This window comes from Myodes glareolus, chromosome 9 (assembly GCF_982192425.1).
Source record: "Myodes glareolus chromosome 9, mMyoGla1.1, whole genome shotgun sequence".
NCBI classification, from domain to species: Eukaryota; Metazoa; Chordata; class Mammalia; order Rodentia; family Cricetidae; genus Myodes; species Myodes glareolus.
The window spans coordinates 18,364,968-18,384,687 of record NC_142034.1 but is presented as its reverse complement, the minus strand read 5'-3'; the positions used below and the strand labels follow the sequence as shown (position 1 = coordinate 18,384,687).

The 19,720-nt window shown below is 49.6% G+C and overlaps 1 protein-coding gene across 1 annotated transcript; it reads left to right on the top strand.

Annotated features, from left to right (window-relative positions):
- The first annotated feature begins 3,355 nt into the window (after window positions 1-3,355).
- Sppl2c (signal peptide peptidase like 2C) lies at window positions 3,356-5,590 on the top strand. The gene has a single exon (XM_048445676.3). It carries the CDS (start codon window positions 3,428-3,430, stop codon window positions 5,486-5,488), a length of 2,061 nt encoding a protein of 686 aa, XP_048301633.2. The 5' UTR covers window positions 3,356-3,427; the 3' UTR covers window positions 5,489-5,590.
- Window positions 5,591-19,720: the final 14,130 nt, after the last annotated feature.

Here is a 19,720-nt window from a genome sequence, read left to right as displayed (position 1 = left end):
TTACAGTGTTCCTTAAAAATGGCCTCCACTTCAGAGGATCCAAACTGGGTTCTGGAAAACACCTTTCCTTCCCTCCCACTGGTGTGGAGCAAACTAGAAAGAGTGGGCTGCAAGTCGTGGCAGCACGGACACAGACGGAGAGGGTCACGTGACAATAGTCCCAGCAGAGTGGAGGGAGTCACTCTAAGCCAGTGTGGCTGCAAGGCTGACTGGCCACCACCTAGGAAGAGGTAAGCAAAAATGCTACCCAGACTCTCTACTGGTCCGGCTGCACAGTCAGTACAACAGGCAAGATACTAACACAACAGGCATTGATATCTCATGGTTCTACAGCATCCAAGACCAAGGTACCCACTGATTCAGGTCCTGGAGATGGAAAGGGCCCCTCTCTCGTTGGTCTTTGCAAGGCCAAAGAGATTATCTGTCCTGAGTCTCTTTAATAGGGTCTGAGAACCTGATGAGAAGGCTCCCTATCCTCTGGTCCGTTGTGGGCTGGGCTTCAGTGCACAGATTAAGTGAGGGACATAAAGCTTCAGTCTATAGCCTACTTACACCTTCCAGAATTAGGAGAGAATGTATTTCTGGTTGTTGTGGTGGTGGTGGTAGCACGCAGGCACACACACGTGTTGGGGAGGGCTTGGGGAGAGATATGGGGAGACGGGTGAGGTTGTTACTGATGAGGTCTGGCTTTGTAGCCCAAATTAGCCTCAAACTCACCATCTTCCTGCCGCCACCTCCCTAGTGCCGCAATTAGGTGTGCACCACCACACCTGGGTCCATTTCTAGTGGTTACTTTTTAAGATTACACTTAATTTAGTTACTAGGCAGGTGGTGTCCGTGTGCCAAGGTCAGAGGACAGCTTTCAGGCGCTGGTTCTTTTCCTTCCGCTATGTGGATCCTGGATTGAATTCAGGCAGTCAGGCCTGGCAGCAAGCTCTGGCCTGCTAGGCCAACTCGCTGGCCTCATTTCTGTTGTTTTAAGCCATGTGATTCATGTCATTATTTAGGAAAGTCCAGGCAGTTAATGCAATGAATAAAATAGGTAGAAAACACTCCCATCTCCACCGTGTATGTGTAGCTGTCTTACTTTTCTATCACTGTGATCAAGCACCATGACTGAACGTATTTGTAAAAGGAAGGATTTAATTCGGTCTGTGGTTTCAGAGAGTCCCTGAGGGCAGAGAGAAGGAACAGCTGAGAGCTCCCATCCTGGCCCATGCCCATTGGGCAGTGGGCACTAGTTTTTTGAAATCTCAAAGCCTGTACCCAGGAGCACACCTCTTGCAACAAGTTCACACCTCCCAATCCTTCCCAGACAGTTCCACCAACTGGGGACCAAATATTCAAATATATGAGTCTAAGAGGAGGAATTCTCATCCAAAACACCACCTTAGTGATGGTGGGAATGTGTGGCCGTGGGGACACATGTGGAGATCAGAGCGGGAGAAATCAGGTACCTCCCTCTATGGCACCCTCACCCTAGCCAGTTCTCCTCAGAAAGAATCTGTCACTGGACCTGAATCTGCCTGGGAGTCCTAACTATCCCTGCCCTCTAATGCTGCAGTTGCAGGCATATACAGCCATGCCTGGCTCTTTATGTGGGTGCTAGGATCCAAATTCAGGCCCTCAGACTTGTAGAGTAAGCAATCGTATTCACTCAGCCATCTCCCCAGTTCTAAGGCACAGAATGTTTTGCAAAGGATTTCCCATTTCAATTGACTTTGACAATGAATCCACCTCCCACCCAGTCCCCAGCATCACCACCTCTACAGTCCCTGAGTGAATGCTATACCCCGTGGTGACAGATGCTGTGTGCAGTGACAACGGATGCTATGTCCTGTGATCACAGAAGTTACGTGCATGATAACAGATGCTGTGTGCATTGATAACAGATGCTACGTGCATTGATAACAGATGCTACGTGCAGTGATAACAGGTGCTACATGCAGTGACAATGATTGCTACGTGCAGTGGCAACAGTTGCTACGTGCAGTGACAACGGTTGCTATGTGCAGTGACAACGGTTGCTATGTGCAGTGACAACGGTTGCTATGTGCAGTGACAACGGTTGCTATGTGCAGTGATAACGGATGCTATGTGCAGTGACAATGGCTGCTATGTGCAGTGATAACGGTTGCTATGTGCAGTGACAACGAATGCTATGTGCAGTGACAATGGTTGCTATGTGCAGTGACAACGGTTGCTATGTGCAATGGGTCAACCAGAGGCTCTGCCACTTAGCAACCTGACTGTGAGTCTGGTTCCTAAACTCTAGCAGGACCTTGGAAAACTTCCCTAACTGCTCTGAACGTCAGTCCTGTGACCGAATCCAGTCACTCACCTGCCCATCCCACACATTTCCTGAGCATTGCTTTCTATTCAAGAATCTTAGAACACTAAGCAGAATAGATGGCCCCTACCTTCACACACATGTACACATATAATATGCTCACCGTCCTGGGATACTTTCTATTGCTGTGATAAAACACCACGACTGAGAACCACTTAGGGGAGAAAGGGTTTATTTGACTTACAGGTCACTGTCCATCACCAAGGCAAACCCAGGCAGGAACTCAAAGACAGAAGGAGAGGTCATGGAGGGGCGTTGCTTGCTGGCTTGTTCCCCACAGTGTGCTCAACCTGCTTTCTTATACCACTCAGAACCACTACCCTCAGGGTAGCGTCACCCTCTTGCATTAGCCATTAATCCAAAAAAAAAAAAAAATTCAGCAATGGCAGGCAGATCTCTGTGAGTTTGAGGTCAGCCTGGTCTGCATAGTCAGTTCCAGGACAGCCAGAGGTACATAGTGAGACCCTGTCTCAAAACAAAATAAGAAGAAAATGAAAAAAAATACCCCCCCACGCTTACCCACAGGATGACTTGTTGGAGGTCTTTTCTCAATGTAGGTTCCTCTTCCCAAATAACTCTAGCTTGTGTCAAACTGACAAAAATAACTAGCCAACACACGCACACACGTGTACACACACACACAGAGAGAGAGAGAGAGAGAGAGAGAGAGAGAGAGAGAGAGAGAAACCAGGCCAACAAGGAGAGGTGACCTGGACTGCCTAGGCTGTCCAGGAGGAAAGTTGAAACACTGTTTCCAGAATCTTGTCTGGGAGCTCTGGTCCCCCAACCCCACACTGACCTCCTTGCCTGGTTTAGTCCTGCTGGGGCCTGGGCAAAGATAAGGTCTCAGATGAATGACCTCCCTACTGGCTCCAGGCTTGGGAGCATGATCCTAAGAGGGGCCCGTGTCCCATAGCAGTGCCCTTCGTCACTTTATGACAAGTTAGGTGTGGCTCTGGTTTCCAAGACAAGTGGCCAAGATACTCTGTGACAAAGAGCCACACCCTCCCCCCTGGGAGGGGAATAGAGCTGTGGGCCGCTGTCCCCTTGGGAGGACACAGTAGATGGCTGAGGAGGATGGCGTGCCTGGGTTCCCTCCTCCCCGTGGGCTCGCTCCTCCTCCTCCTCCTCAGCCCTGAGACCCGGGGAGAATACGGCGTGGTGCGTGTCGTATCAAAGAACTGGAGCAAGGACTACTGTGTCCTGTACAGCTCCGACTACGTCACCCTGCCCCGGGACCTGCACCACGCCCCATTCCTGCCTCTGGACGATGGCACCAAGACACCATGGTGTCCTGATGAGGACTCCTGCCACCAGGCCCAGGACACCTCCCCCAGACAGCGGCCCCTCCACCAGACTACTACCATGGTGATGCGTGGCAACTGCAGCTTCTATGCCAAGGGCTGGCTGGCTCAGAACCAAGGTGCCCACGGGCTGCTCATTGTGAGCCGGGCCGGCGATCAACAGTGTTCAGACCCCATCTCAAAGCCCCAGGACCCCAGCACACCCCGGCCTGCTCTCACCATCCCAGTGGCTGTGCTCCGCTACACCGACATGCTGGACATCCTCAGTCACACTTACGGTGACACCAACGTCCGTGTGGCCATGTATGCTCCCCTAGAGCCCATCATTGACTATAACATGGCAGTCATCTTCCTACTGGCCGTGGGTACTGTGGCTGCAGGTGGCTACTGGGCTGGCCTGATGGAGGCAGACCGACTGCAGAGGCGCCGGGCCCGAGGAGGAGGGGGGCTTGGTGGTCACCATCAGCCACGAGTAGTGAGAGCCGAGAGGTTCCAGAGGACCTGGGAAGAGGAAGACGACGAAGATGTGCCTGTGGATTTCACGCCAGCCATGACAGGCGCTGTGGTCACCATGTCCTGTTCCATTATGGTTCTTCTCTACTTCTTCTACGACTGCTTCGTCTACGTCATGATTGGAATCTTTGGTCTGGGTGCCAGTACTGGCCTCTACAGCTGCCTGGCACCCATAGTCCGCCACCTGCCCCTACGGGAAAGCCAGCGGGCACTGCCTGGCCACCGGGCTTATCTGAAGCTGCCATTACTACTGCTGGCCGGCCTGTGTGCCGCAGTGACTCTTCTCTGGGTCGTCTACCGCAATGAGGACCGTTGGGCATGGCTCCTGCAGGACACCTTGGGTGTTGCCTACTGCCTTTTTGTCCTGAGGCGGGTGCGGCTGCCCACGCTCAAGAACTGCACCTCATTCCTGCTGGCCCTGCTGGCCTTCGATGTCTTCTTCGTCTTTGTCACACCCCTCTTCACCAAGACCGGGGAGAGCATCATGGTGGAAGTGGCGTCAGGCCTGGCAGACTCTTCAAGCCATGAGAGGCTCCCCATGGTGCTCAAAGTGCCCCGATTGAGATTCTCAGCCTTGACGTTGTGTGACCAGCCTTTCTCCATCCTGGGCTTTGGTGACATTGTTGTCCCTGGCTTCCTGGTGGCCTACTGCCATCGCTTTGATGTGCAAATCCACTCTCGCCAGGTCTACTATGTGACCTGTACAATGGCCTATGCGGTAGGCCTGCTGGTCACCTTCGTCGCCATGGTCCTCATGGAGATGGGCCAGCCTGCGCTGCTCTACTTAGTGTCCAGCACCCTGCTCACCAGCCTTGCTGTGGCTGCCTGCCGCCAAGAGCTTACCCTTTTCTGGACTGGCCAGGGCAGAGCCAAGATACCTGCTGGGCCTGTGGCAGAGCCCTGCATTGCTTCTGCGGGAGGCTCCAAGCTGAAGCTAGAGGGCGTGACAGATTCCCACAGAACCAACGGGTTCCAGGAGGCCGCTGACCAAGACAGCAACCCTGAGGATGACATGTCAGAGATGGTCATCCTATCGGAGGACGAAGCCACAAGTCCAGAGGGCCACAGTGAGAGCTCCGAGGGCTGGAGCGATGCCAACTTGGATCCTGATGAGCTGCCGCCTGGCTCCCCCATGGCCCTGGAGGAGCTGATGCCTCTGGCCATGTTGATACCACTGATCCCACCAATGCCACCCCCCTCAGAGTTGGGTCACATCCACACCCAGGCTCAGGTTCATGATGCCAGTCTGTCCTGGATGGGGCTGCACAAGAGAAAGGGCTTGAAGGTGAAGAAGAGCATGTCAACCCAAGCTCCACTATGAACAGAGATCCCTGGGACCTGGACCTCTCAAAGGGCTTCCGGAACGCTGCACAGCAAAGCTAGACAGGATAAGAGATCGGGCATTAGAGAAACTCCTATCTTCCTCTGGGGTCTCTTTGCTTGTTACGACTGTAAGACAACAGTGGCACAGAATAAGTCTATGCCAAGCTGGGAAGGTCCCTGTGGGCTTGTGCCCACAGATTGTGCAGAGGGGAAACTGGGGCTCAGGGAAGTCATGTGAGTCACAGGTCCTCTCAAGATTTGTCCCTCTAGAGTTCCCTGGGTAGCAACTTGCCCTTCCCTGCCTGTCCGGCTCCTCAAGCCAAAACTCCCGACCCCTTACTCTGGCACACAGCCGCCCATCCACCTTCTTCCAACTCCAACATCAACACCCACCCCATTATGGCTTCTTGCTCCCTTCACATCCTCTACCTCCCTATTTGCACATGCTGCTCCCTCTAATGAAATGCCTTTCCTGTCACAGAAACACCCCAACCCCAGGAAATCATGAGGCTTCCTTCCAACCTTAGCTCACGTGGGTTTGCTGAACCCCTCAGTTCAAGGCCCAGACATTAGCACTCAGCCTCATCCCTGAGACATTGAACATGCCCCTGCCGCACGTCTCCTGAGGTAGCAGGCATGGGGGGAGTACCCTGTCATCCGGAAGAGCAGGAGTAGAGAGTACAGGGCAGGCAACAACCTAAAGCCAGGAAGGAGAGGGTTCCGTAGGACGCAGAGGTACCATCTGCAGATAATGTGGTTTACAGTACTGTACCCTCTGAAGCAGGGGCATGGACAGGATGACCTCCTTAGGACTCCACTTGGTTTTAGACCTTGTGGTATGTCTAAAAGCTGTTTGATCGGAGCAACTAGGCCATAGAGTGAGGGAGGGTCTTCTGAAAGAGGCCCTGTTGGGGGATGGGGGAGGGGGGAATATCCCAAGAGGCAGTGCTGCAGAGTCATTAGAGTCATAGAGCTGAAGTCCTCAGCCTCACACTGACTTAGAGTCTGTCCTTTAGTGGAGACTGACCCACTCCATGCTCAACTTGCTTATCTATAGTACGGATGAGCCATACACTCTTTGTGGGATTATCAATAGGTCCGAAAAGGTGTCTGGTGACCAGCACCCGGAGGGAGGAAGAGCTAAAGGCTTTCGTCCTTCCTTCATGAAGTGCTCTGGCCTTGTTCATATCAGTGTACCTTCTACTCTTTGGTTTTCTTGTCCTTTGTAGTAGAGCTCAGCTTTGTGTGGGCGAGGACTTTGTCCTCCTTGTTCATAGGTATATTTCTGAGCCAAGGACAGAGCCCGGAGTGTCATAGGTATTTGGCTGCTGTTTGCTGGATGAAGGAAGGGAAGAAGGGAGGAAGAAGGGAGGAAAGGATGGAAGGAGGAATAGAGGGAATGAAGGAAAGAAGGAGGGAGGGAGGGAGGAAGGGAGGAAAGGAGTTAGGCACTGATCCCATCTGAACTGTGGAGGACAGCATGTCTCCGTGAAGAAAGACCCCATTGTCTGGGCCTTTTTCTTGGGGTTCAGTCAGAGCCCACAGGCATCTCAGAGCCCACCCCACTTTCAGGGAAGAAACAGATCACAGTGAACAGTAGCTCTAGACACAGTGGACAGGATAGGGTGAAACACTTGAGCCATGACTCTGACCTGAGGTATTGGCAGACCCTCCCACTGCAGCCAGTGGCCATCTGGCCTGGACAGAGGGGCCGCCATAGGTCCTGGCTCATTCCCAGCCCAGGCAGCCTCCCCACGGCTGGCCTGCGTCACTGGACCCACGGGGCAGGCTGTACCCCTGCCAGGCCTGAAAGGAAGGGCTGGAAAGAGTCCAGGCCTCAGCCCTCTCAGCCCTGAGTGGGAGGCAGGCAGGAAGCTTCCTCTCCAGGGTATGTGTGTCAGGAAGCTCTGAAGATGCCAGCCACCACAGGTGCAAGAGCCATGAGGCTGACACAGGCCTTCAAGGAGCAGAACCTTGGGGAGGATCTGGTCAGGGCAACTAACCTTGTTTGTTTACCAGAGTGGGTGGGCAGAAGCCATTCATAGATCTGCTTAGTGTGTGCTGTTGGGACAGAGACGTACCCACAGGGATTTGGAGAACAGGCCCACGCTGGAGTTAACCCAGCATGCAGTGGTCACCAGTGTCCCAGGCACCCCAGTGCAGCCACATCTCAGCTCCTCACTGGGAAATCATTCCTCCCTTTGAGAACCCAGCTCCCCTGGGTGCAGTCCTCTAGCCCCCCTCTCTCCAGGATGCTTTTGGGGAGTTCTTGTGTGAACAACCTAAGCTCCAGAACTCACTATGGACTGACTCTTTCTCGGCACTCTGCTCCCTGCCCTCTCCCGCAGGTGTCTCCCCAAAGCCCAGGCCTCTCCTCCTAGGACTCCTCTGAGCCCCATTCCTGGGATCCCAAGCCTGAGTGTGCAAATCATCTAGATTCCCTGCCTGCCCCTGCGGAGCTGCTGTGCCCAGGAGGGCTGGGAAGGGGCAGGAGAGGCCTGGGGCCTTTTTTCTTTTCCTTTCTTTTCTATTTTTCCATCAAAGAACTACCACAGCAACCCTGCCTGCTGCGGCAAACAGGTCTAGGCAATGACTCCAAGTCGCTGTCGCAGCCTGGGATGTTTAAACATAGACACACAAATTCAGCTGAGATCAGGTACTCAGCTGGGGACACATTTGAAAAGTAAGAGTTCCTGAGCCCCATGTTCTGATCTAGCATACTTCAGTGGGACCAGGTTTCTACGGGTTTGAAGTGTCCCACCTCTGCCTCAAGCTGAGTCTCTTGAAAATTGGGCCCTGGTCCCACTATGCAGGGTGAGAAGACATAGACAAAAGTTCAAGGTACAGAACCCAGGGCAGCCCCCAACATGCCTTGGCATATATGTCCAACCATCTTCTCATAGATTTATGCCCCTGCCAGGGCCCTGGACCCACAAGTCCCTCCCCAGAAGTTCAGGCTCCTATGATTTACTGGTCAATCCTTAGACCATTAAGGTCAAATCCTTAGGAATTGAGTCAGCATCACCAATCCACCAGTAAGATTTATCCATTCCCTATACTCTAGAATATTCTGGCACCAAACCAAAGGCTAATTTTATCTGTTCATCTTGTAGTAGACCTGATATATCATAGGTGCTCAAGAAAGTAATTGTCAAATCAATTGTGATGTAGATGAATGTTCCCCCTTGTTAGCTGGTACTATGGGGACATAAAGTATCTTTACCCACTAAAAGGACAAAGTAGCATTACCTGGCCTGGCATTTGTGTTCAGTGTTAGGCCATCTGGGAATGAACAGAACCCTGTGCTTGACACAATCAAAAATCTCAGTGCTGCAGTTGCCACTCTTGGATGGCACTGTTTCTACCCAGAGACCTCCTTCTATGTGCCTGCCCCCCCTTACTTTGCCAGTCAACTTCCTAGGACTTGAACTAAGTAGCTGGACCAAGCCATATTCTTCCAGAGCAGCCTAGAGTTGGCAAACTCCACCTGGATGCTGGAAAGACAAAGACACAGGAAACTGCATATGTGCGCGCACACCCAAGCATACATGAGTGCTACACTATATTGCTTGAACAAACATGCACACGTGCACGCACACACACCTGTAGCAAGTGCATATTCCTTAGTATACACCTTACCACACACACATACCCACTTAGTCTAAGCTGCTCTCCTCAGAGCCAGTCCTTCCCCACTGGGCCTTTCTTAGCTCATGCACAGTTGGAGGTTCTGAGGATATCTCTCTGGGCAGGTAGGAGACACCAATCCCTGGTACATGGAGAACAAGCTAAGGATAGCCAAGAGTGGCACTGGGGCTTAGCCCCCTGTACTTTGCGTGGCCTGGAACAGTGGCCCTTACTCAGACTCTTGCTAGGCTTGGGGGCAGGCCTGGGTGATGACCCTACCTGTGATCTGCTCCCACTTCTTTGGATGTGGGTTCCCTCCCTGCTAGTCCTCTGCTTCCTGTCTCGTCCAGCCTGTGGGACTTAAGGAGGAGCCATGGCAAGAGCCTCAAGATATCAACCAAGGCTCCAGGTGGCCCATTTCCATGCTGAGGCTGCATCTGCTTCTCCCTAAGACCTCACTTAATCCCAGTCAGCACTCCATAGGCCTTGGACTTGATCCTTTTAAGGAGTTTGGTGATAGACTCCAGGGTCCCCAGCAGAGAGCCAGTGAGGACCTCTGGTAGGAAATGAAAACTCAGAAAAAGCCAGGGCCTGCTGTAGTCAACAGAAAAAGGACTGAACTCCTGCATCCCAGTCCAAAACATGAGTCAAATCCCGTCGTCAACCTCCTAGTTCTTTGGAAACATATGCCTCCCCCACCCCAGGAAAGATCTAAGCCCATTGCTCCTTTACCTCATTCCCCTCAATAGATATGGACACCACCAGCTCTGCATTCCCAAAAAGAAGTTTTTCACCTGATGAGGTATGGCACCTCCCCAGCTAGGGAGCAAGGGAGGATGCAGCTGGACCCGTCTCCCCGACCTTATCCTAAAGTTAGGCATCACTTTTGTTTACCATGAGACTTTAGATGAGTGGGGCCTTCCCTGTGAGCCTACTTTGCCCTCTGTAGAGTGGACCGATAATACCTACCTGTGCTTTGCTTAAGTTAAAACATGCAGACACACAGCTGATACTTGATACACGCTTAGAACTGCTGAGTACGGCCGGTGGTGTGTTATACACCATCCAAGTTAGCAGGTTCCCAAGACAGCACCCAGTTAGTTTACCCGTTATCCACTTCCCTGGAGGCAGTGTGTGGATGGTATGGGTGTTACTACTAAGAAGAGGCGTTGCTATGGGTTATCAGAACACCCAGACCATTGCTGCTGTTTTAGCCTTCAACCCTGATGTGTGCTCCTGTGCTGCCACCTGCTGGTCAATATATGTGTGTGCAGGCGCTGGAATACTATAAATAAGTCACTTTACAGGGTTGTGGTGCCCCCAGTTGACCAGGATTGACCCTTTAGGATCTTATTTGTGAGGGAGTGAAAGCAGCTTGGGGAAGGCATGGTGTTTCTGAGAGGAAGTAACTACAGCGGGTAAAGATGGGTGAAGACAGTTAAAGACAATCCCTGCTCCACATGGGGCTCGCCCGCCCACAGACTGCAGTGAGCCAGTGTTCTCGGGAGCAAAGGCTTTTTCACCAGGCCTGCCCTAGTGTACGCACTTCCACACTCATGAGAATTCATCTGCTGTGGTATTTCTATTTCTAAACAAACTCCTCCCAATGTGGCTGATGTTTGAGACAGGTTCTGGCCTTGAACTGATGATTCTCCCGCCTCTGGAGATGAGAGCCCCCACGCAGTGTTTTCAAGTGCATGCTCTATCTTTGTGCCTCTGGTCTGAGAATGCTCATTTGGGTGCCCCCTGAGGTGAGAGTCTAGGAGAGCGAGCCCAAGCCTCACTCCCCGCCCCTCCTGGGATGACCCCACCCGCCAAATGATTGGAGGGGGATTTCAAAATCATGGTGATCACAAAGGCCTTTCAGAACGAGGGGTGGGGGCAGAGCCATCCCCTGGTACAAAGTGCTGTCTATTGTGCTCTTGGCTCGCCTCTCTCTAGGCCTGGTCCTTCATAGCTGCTTGCACACCGACCTTGGAGAAATGGTTGTTTAAATACTTATCCATTTTGAATCAGGTTACTGTAAACTACAGTATCAGGCAATTTTTGTAAGATGGATCTAGTGATTTTTTTTTTATTTCCAGAGAACCAGGGATGTGAAAGTCTTTAAGCTCCCAATGCACTTTAGTAAACTATTTCCCAAATCACGTGTGCCAGCTTCTCCTCTCGTGAGCTAGAGCATGGAAGAGACTGAAATCGTTCCCAGCAGCAGCTCCGCTAACTTGATATGACGGAAAACTGTATCAGTCTCGGTTTGGATGTCTCGAAGTTTCTGTGAGGCTGGACGTTCTCTTCCATACTCTGGTCTGTTAAGGAAACATTCTTCATTCTGGAGCTTAGAGTGTCTGGTTAGCTCCATCTCCCGAGTCCTACCCTGGAAAACTCTTTGGGATCTGTCACACCCTTTGCATTGCCAAAACCGTAGATGGAAGAAGCGGGGGGGGGGGGGATGGAGAGAAGTTGGACCACAGCTCCCAAGTTACAGATGGGATCCTTTGGCACTGAGGGTAATGGCATTAATAATAAATTGCGTATTTCCAAATAGCAAGAAGAATCTTCAAATGTTCTCTTCACGGTGAAATGATAACTGTTCGAGGTGATAAGTATTCTATTAATCTCTCAACTCTGATCATTTGCACATCATATGTATCCAAATGATGTGGGATTTCCCTCTGTGTGCTGTGATTGCCACTTATGAATAAAGCAACTGCTTTGGACCTCTAGCAAGGCAGAACTTAAGTAGGCAGGGAAAACTAAGTGGAATGTGGGAGAAAGAAGGGCGGAGTCAGGGAGAAGCCATAGAGCTGCTGCCGAAGACAGATGTGCTGAAACTTTGCTGGTAGACCACAACCTCGTGATGATGCACAGATTAGTGGAAATGGGTTAAATTAATATGTAAGAGTTAGCTAATAAGAAGCTAGAGATAATGGGCCAAGCAGTCATTTAAATAATACAATTTCTGTGTGATTGTTTTGGGGATAAGCTAGGGAGCAGCCAGAAACAAACAAGTGGCTCCCTCCTTCAACATCTAAACACCAGACAGACCTCAAAGGCACATGCAATTATGTGTTCAGCTTTGTAAAATATAAAGCCCAGACAAGTGTTCTGGCCTTTAAGCCCAGCACTTGGGAGACAGAGGCAGGCAGATCTCTATGAGTTCAAGGTCAACCTGATCTATGTAGCAAGCTCCAGGCCAGCCATGACTATGCAGTAATAACTTGTCTCAAAACAAACTATGCAAAGCCTGTTTCTGGATGCTGTCCCATTTCCATGGCCATTAGGATCCTTATTTAAAAAAAAAAAAAAGAATACAGCAAATGTCTATTATGTCTCTCCAGTGACTGCCCAGCAGGTCAGTCCCCGCCCCCTCAGCCTGGGGTTTAAGGCCACCCAGGTTCCCTCTCTTGCCCTGGTCGAACTTACCTCCCAGGAACCGCTGAGGCCCTGAGTCATTCTTAGGGTCTTAGGCACTCACCCTTCCCATAACCAGAACTTTGTCCTGGTTACCACACTGAATCTTCGCTGAGGTGCCGCCAGCCATGCTGGGTACTGTCCAAGGTCCTGGAGAGAAACTTGGGACTTGATCTACTGCTACCCTGCAGAAACCATCTATTCCCAACAGAGACCACCTACTACCTACAGAGACCACCTACTACCTACGGAGACCACCTACTCCCTACAGAGACCATCTACTCCACACAGAGACTATCTACTCCCTACAGAGACCACCTACTCCCTACAGAGACCACCTTCTGAGAGTAGTGAACCTTGCCTCCTGGCTTCTGCAGTACATAAATACACTTGGTTCCCAGGCTGCTGCCACATCTCCATCATAGAGCATACAGTCCTCCAGATTAAGCTTTGTGCTCTCTCTCTCTTTCACTTATTCCCTTTTTAGTTTGTTTTGCTTTTTAAGACAGGATCTCCCTCTGTAGCCTTGGCTGACCATATAGATAATGCCGGCCTCAACATCACAAAGAGATCCACCTGCCTCTGCCTCCTGAATGATGAGATTACAGGCATGCACCACACCCTGCTGGATGGTGAGGTTTAATGCCGTCATTGGCTCCTGCCAGTTTCTTATGGTTACTGTGACAGCTGGTGACTCCAGACATCAGAAATCTATTCTTTCAGTCTGGAGATCAAAAGTGTGAAGTGCAGGTTCCTGGAAGGTTGTGTGCCCTCTGACCACTCTGGGGTAACTCAGGGTCTAGTGACCCCAGGATCTCTGCATAAACTCAAGTTCCTTTCTCTGTGCCCTGTGACCTCCTCCTGCCCCTTGGGAGTTTTTTAGTGTGGTGAGGATGGGAAGAAGGGTCTCATGTAGCCCAAGCTGGCACTGAACTTGCTGCATAGCTGAGAATGATCTTCAACTCTGGATACTCCTGCTTCTACCTCCCAACGCTGGGATTATAGGCATGCATCATCACACCCAGTCTGTGCAGAGCTGGGGTCAAATGTGGGACTTGTGTATACTAAGTAAACAGGCTACAAACTGAGCTCCATTCCCTTTGAGGTTTTCTCTGGCTCTGATAAGGGGTTAACTAAGCATCTTCTCACTGTAGCTCATCTTAAGATGAGACAGGACATCATTGGTGCCTCGTGGAGCCTTTGCTTTTGATCAGGCAGGACTACTGTGTCAGGGGGCTACCTCTGCCTGGCTCCTGTGCTTGGCTTTAGAGTCACATGGGTGACTCCAGAAGTTCTTAAGCTATGTCTCTGAGACCCGTTAACTAGATAAGGTCCCATTCACAGCATCTGGATGGGCATCTATAGAGGAACGTGGTCATGCAACTGACTATACCATCCTCCTGATCAAAAGCAAAGGCTCCACGAGGTACCAATGATGTCCTGTCTCATCTTCAGATGAGCTACAATGACAAGATGCTTAGTTAACCCTTATCAGAGCCAGAGAGAACTTCAAAGAAACCAGGCCAGGTTCCTGGGATGCCTGTTCCTGCCACAGCAGTGCCCACACCCACCACTTCCTGCCGGGTTCCAGGCTGTGGCTACGAGATGAGATCATGCCCCCAAGGGGAGTCTTGAACGGCATCCTGGGAATTACAGGGCTGGTACTCTAAGATGCACAGCCCCCTTCTGCAGCTTCCGCTCTGCCGGCCCAGGAGGTTTTACTAGTGCCAGGACTGCAATTAAGACAGAGACCATCCGCCAAATGGTGCATTCTGGGACCTCGGTAGCAAGCTCTCTATGCAGCTGATCTCTGCCAAGAAAGAGACTTCCCAGAAAGCTGGAAAGCAAACCGCATCCAGACAAGACTCCGACTGGATGCTCTCTGGGGTCATTAGGTCAACAATAGTGAATGACACGTGGACCCAGCAGTCCCGGTCTGCAGTGCTTGAGGGACACTGGTAAGATTGAAGTCTATGACAGCAGGGGACACTGCACAAGGCAAGGGAAAAGGGAAGACCAGAGGGCCAAGGGGAACTAGACAGGCATGGTGGCAGGGACGGGATGGTAGGCTAGCCTGGGGCTCTCTTCCTAGCCAGACTGCTGATTAGCTGTGTGAGCTAGAAGATTTTTACAGAACCCTTGAAGGGAAATGGGCAAAAAGTCTCAACAGGAATTTTGTAGAAGAAATACAGATGGCCCAAAACACACAAAAAGATGGCCGATCTGCCTAGTAAAAAAGGAACAGATTTTTGAACAAACAGAACATAAGTGGGGAATTTGATGGCATCTGAGTCAAACTCCCGGTTACTAGCATCGTTGGCAGCATTCATTTCTTAGCTTGCTTTCTTCTTCTCTTTCTTTCTTTCTTTCTTTCTTTCTTTCTTTCTTTCTTTCTTTCTCTCTTCGCTGTTGTTGTCATTGTTGCTTTAAGATAGGGTCTAATTATAGAGCGAGGCCTACCTAGAACTCACTATGTGGTCAAGATTGCTCTCAAACCAAAGCAATTCTCCCCTCAGCCTCCTGGGGGCAGGAAACCTAGGATTTTTGTTGTTGTTGTTGTTTTGTTGTTGTTGTTTTGTTGTTGTTTTGTAAGGGTTTTTGTTGTGGTTGGTTGGTTGATTGAGAGTCTTATTTGGTTTTAGTTTTTCAATTTTTATTTGTTGAGACAAGGTCTCACTATGAAGCCATGGCTGGCCTGGAACTCTATCAGTGGCCCTCAGCCTTCCTCACACTGCGACCCTTTTGGGGGTATCACAGTTCAGAAGGAAGGGGATCCTGGCAGTCCGGAGCCAAGGAACAGCACAGACCACAGTAAGCATAGCAGCTTACAGCTCTGCTCAATGAAGGTTTCCCCAAAAGTGACAGCTCTGCTCTGGCAGGAGAGGACTTCCCCAAAGAAGTTGCTACAACTCAGCTCTGACGCTCCAGAGTGTAGCAATTCTGCTCTGCTAGGAGAAGCTTCTCCAGGGGAAGCTTCCCGAGGGAAAGGGTCACAGTCCTCTGCTCCGCTCTGCTTCTTACTCCTCCAGCAAAGTTGTAACAACTCAGCACTGCCAAGGGAAGGCTTCCCCAGCAAAAGTGTTAGAACTCCACTTGGTCTCTGCTCTGACAAAAGAAGGTCTTCACCCAAACCTTGTTCATGGGATTTATTGGGAGCGAAGAATCCAGGAGAGTGGCTGCCTCTACCGGGGTGGAAGAAGAGCAGCTGCAACCTGAACAAGCACAGGGCTTACATAGGGCTGCTTAGGGGCAGAATTTTTCCAGGAGAAGAGGGATTGGTTAATTTTTCCTTGCTCCGGGATTGGTTAGTTTAGTTTGTCAGGGGCAGAGAGGGCTGATCTCAGAGCCAAACTGTGTGTCTTTCACTGGCCATTTTTGTTTTGTTTTGTCTGGTTTTTTGTTGTTGTTGTTGTTGTTGTTGTTTGTCTGGTTTTTGTTTTGTTTTGTTTTGTTTTTTTGTTTTTTGAGACAGGGATTCTCTGTAGCTTTGGAGTCTGTCCTAGAACTTGCTCTTGTAGACCAGGCTGTCCGGAGTGCTGGGATTAAAGGCGTCTGTGTACCATCACCACCACCACCACCCGGCTCACTGGCCTTTTTAAGCTTTTTGGCTCTAGTTTTGGGACCAGGGCATATTTCTTTCACTGACTCTGATTCTAGGGACAAAGTGGGCGTGTGGGGTTGACACTCGTTTCAGAGTCAGGGTGCATTTCTTTAGTTCTGGGTTTGGGGTTAAAGCATTTCTTTTCCTGTCTCAGGTCTCAGAACCAGGGTGGGTTTCTTTGGCTGGCCCCTTTACCCTAGACCTTTAGTGCAGTCAGCTCTTCACGTTGTGGTGACCTCCCCAACCATAAAATTATTTTCATTGCTACATGCTACTGTCATTTTGCTACTGCTGAGTCATAATGTATATATCTGTTTTCCAATGTGTTTTCTTAGGTGACCCCTGTGAAAGAGTTGTTTGACTCCCAAGGGTGTCACAACCTACAGGTTGAAAACCACTATTCTATGTAGACCACACTGACTTCAAACTCACCAGAGCGCTTCCTGCCTCTGCCTCCCAGATTCTGGGACTGCATACACCACTACATCTGGATTGAATTTCTGTGGCTGTTCTGGGCTGCCATCTCCTTTCTTGGCCCTCGAAGGTCCAACCTCGTAAAGTCCAGCTCATTCTTTCCTAGGCCCCTTGCCCTGGTGTCCTGCAGGCAGGCTTGGGGTTGCGTCCCCACCAGTGCTCAGGGTAGAGCCCAGACAGCCCACCATGACACAAGAGCTAGAGAGAACAGCAGGGCTCTAAAGACAGGACCTGGAGGAGCAAGGTTTACAAGTGCAGCTCAGGGAGAATTAGATGTGGCTGACCCAACTTCACCCAATTACGCAAGCCCTATCAATCCATTCAATTCATGATAGACCACAGAACCCAAGATGGACAAGAGTCCAAACAGGTGGGATACTTTGAGGTATGTGGCGCTGAGAGAGGAGTTTTAGATGCATGGCTGGATTTTCAGGACAATGTCCCCTCCCCTGACCAGAGACCATCTTTCTTTCCTCCTCACTTGAGGCCATGGGCTCCTTCCTGCTCTTGCTTCTTCAGATCTTTGCCCTGAAACCAAAATTATCCTGAAAGATTTCTCTCAGCAGGGCTGAAGAGATGGCTCAGAAGTTAAGAGCATTGGCTGATCTTCCAGAGAACCTGGGTTCTCTCCTACCTCTCATCCTTCCTTGTTCTCTGATTGCCTTTCTTGCAATCAGTTTTTCCCCCCACTGTCTTCTTTTTCTAATATTTGGCTATAGTCCTATCTAACTCTTTTCTTCACTTATTACTCTCTCTCTCTCTCTCTCTCTCTCTCTCTCTCTGTGTGTGTGTGTGTGTGTGTGTGTGTGTGTGTGTGTGTGTGTGTGTGTGTGTAAGCTAAAAGCCTCCATTGCCTGTCTTCCTTAGTCACTCTCCCTCTTAATTTTTATGACAGGATCTCACACAGAGCTTGGAGCTTGGAGCTTTGGTCAGGCTGGTTGACTGACAAGCCCTGGCAATGCTCCTGTCTCTATCTCCCCAGTGCTGGGATTGCAGGTGCACCAAGCCTGGCTTTTCACATGGGTGCTGGAATCCAAGCTCAGGTCCCCAAGCTTGGGAAGCACATGGTTTTCCCATCTTCCCAGCCCCTTCTGACTTTGGTTGATTGCTGAGATCAGCCATTCTTTAAGAACCCTATCGACTGAGGCTTCTGTCCTGCCTGGTTCTGTAGCCGTTCAGTCCCAAAGAAACACACAGAGGTATACAGTAACTAGAAACTGATTGGCCTAATAGCTCAGGCTTTCTAATTAATTAATTCTTACATCTTAACTTAGCCCACAATTTTTGTCTCTGTTAGTCACATGACTTGGTACCTTTTATCAGTGAGGCATTCTCATCTTGCATCCTCGGTGTCGACTATAGACTGACTCTTTCCTATTTCCAGAACTCTGTTCTTATTGCCCCGCCTCTACTTCCTGCCTGGCTACTGGCCAATCAGCATCTTATTAAAACAATATAATATAAGTGACAGGGTACAAGACCATTGTCCCACAGCACCTCCCCCCCTTTTCAAAACAAGAACTTTAAATTTAATCTCCTTCGTTTAGCTTTCTTCCTGACCATTATCCATATAACTTGTAACCAACATTCAAAACAAAGAAAAACATAATCCATTTTTTTTTGGAAATGTGGGCATAGTTTTCCAGACTACTTCCTGCTGATTGGGGGCACTGATAATCTTATGGACACCTAAAGAAAATTTAGAATTATGATCAAGTCCTGACTGGAGTATTCTGTGAAGATTAATCTTCTCAGCCAGCAGTCTTGAAATTGTTCTGGATCTAGAACTCAGAGGAAACTCCAGCAGAGATCCCCTGAAATGTTGGATTATCTGGACCATCTGCTCCTATTAGAGATTCTTCAGGGGATCTTCCTTGATCAAACCTTATTTTTCTTAACCCAGAATGAATCCACAGCCTCTTATTTTCTGTGGAAATAAAAACAAAACCTCTTCTCCAAAGTAACATACCTTTTAACTTAAATTTTGAAGTCAAAGCATTTTCAAAATATGTATGTTGTGTTCATCCAGCAGCATTTGTAGTCAAATGTCTTTTAGCAGTTGTTGTTCCTTTCTCAACTGTCAAACCATTCAAAGACAACACAATAACATACAGTATCCAGACTATGTATTTTCCACCTTTATGTGACTTATTCTAAACTCTATTTCTTTTTTTTTTAATTTTTGGTTTTCTGAGGTTAGGTTTCTCTAGCTATTCATCAACACCATTTAAGTGTTTTATGGCAGGGCCTCTTAAAAGAGCTGCAAAGTTGTTGCAGCTAAAGCTAAGTCAGGAAATCTCTCTTAAATAAGACATGCTTGCCTCTAGCAAACAGAACTCACCTGAGAAAATGCTGCTATCAAGAAACCACGCTTAACTCTGTTCTTTTGTGTCTAGAAATATTTCCCAAGCTCTGTCAGGTTTTTTGTGGATACAGTTGTCCATGTTGGTGCCATTTTGTTAGCAGAGGCTTCTGTTCTGCCCAGTTCCACAGCCATTCAGTCTCAAAGAAACACACAGAGACCTACATTATTTATAAACTGGTTGGCCTATTAGCTCAGGCTTCTTATTAACTCTTTCTTACATCTTAAATTAGCCCATCATTTTTGTCTCTGTTAGCCACATGGCTTGGTACATTTTATCAGTGAGGCATTCTCATCTTGCTTCCTCTGTTTCTGGCTTCCTCTGTGATGATTTCAGACTGAGCCTTTCCAATTCCCAGAATTCTCTTGTTCTCATTGCCCCACCTCCACTTCCTGCCTGGTCGCCCTGCCTATACTTCCTGCCTGGCTACTGGCCAATCAGTGTTTTATTAAAACAATACAATGTAAGTGACAGGGTACAAGACCATTGTCCAACAACAGAACTCCTCTCTGGAGGGCTGTATTTCTGGTGCCCCTACACTAGAGGCCTTATATAACTCTATTTTTTTCTTTTGTGTATTTGTCTGCAAAATGCTTCACCTCTACACATGGGTGGTTTTTGGTGGAAATGAAAGGGCAGGTTGGGGTCCTGTTGCTGAAACAAAACACTCCAGGGCACTGGAGAAGTCAGGACTAAAGCAGTTCCTGCTGCACAGACTGTGCCGCCACCCGGTTCATCTAGTGGACTCCCACCC

Bases quoted from the DNA above. Each gene is read 5' to 3' on its own strand.
- Sppl2c (XM_048445676.3), top strand. From the start codon at position 3,428: ATGGCGTGCCTGGGTTCCCTCCTCCCCGTGGGCTCGCTCCTCCTCCTC.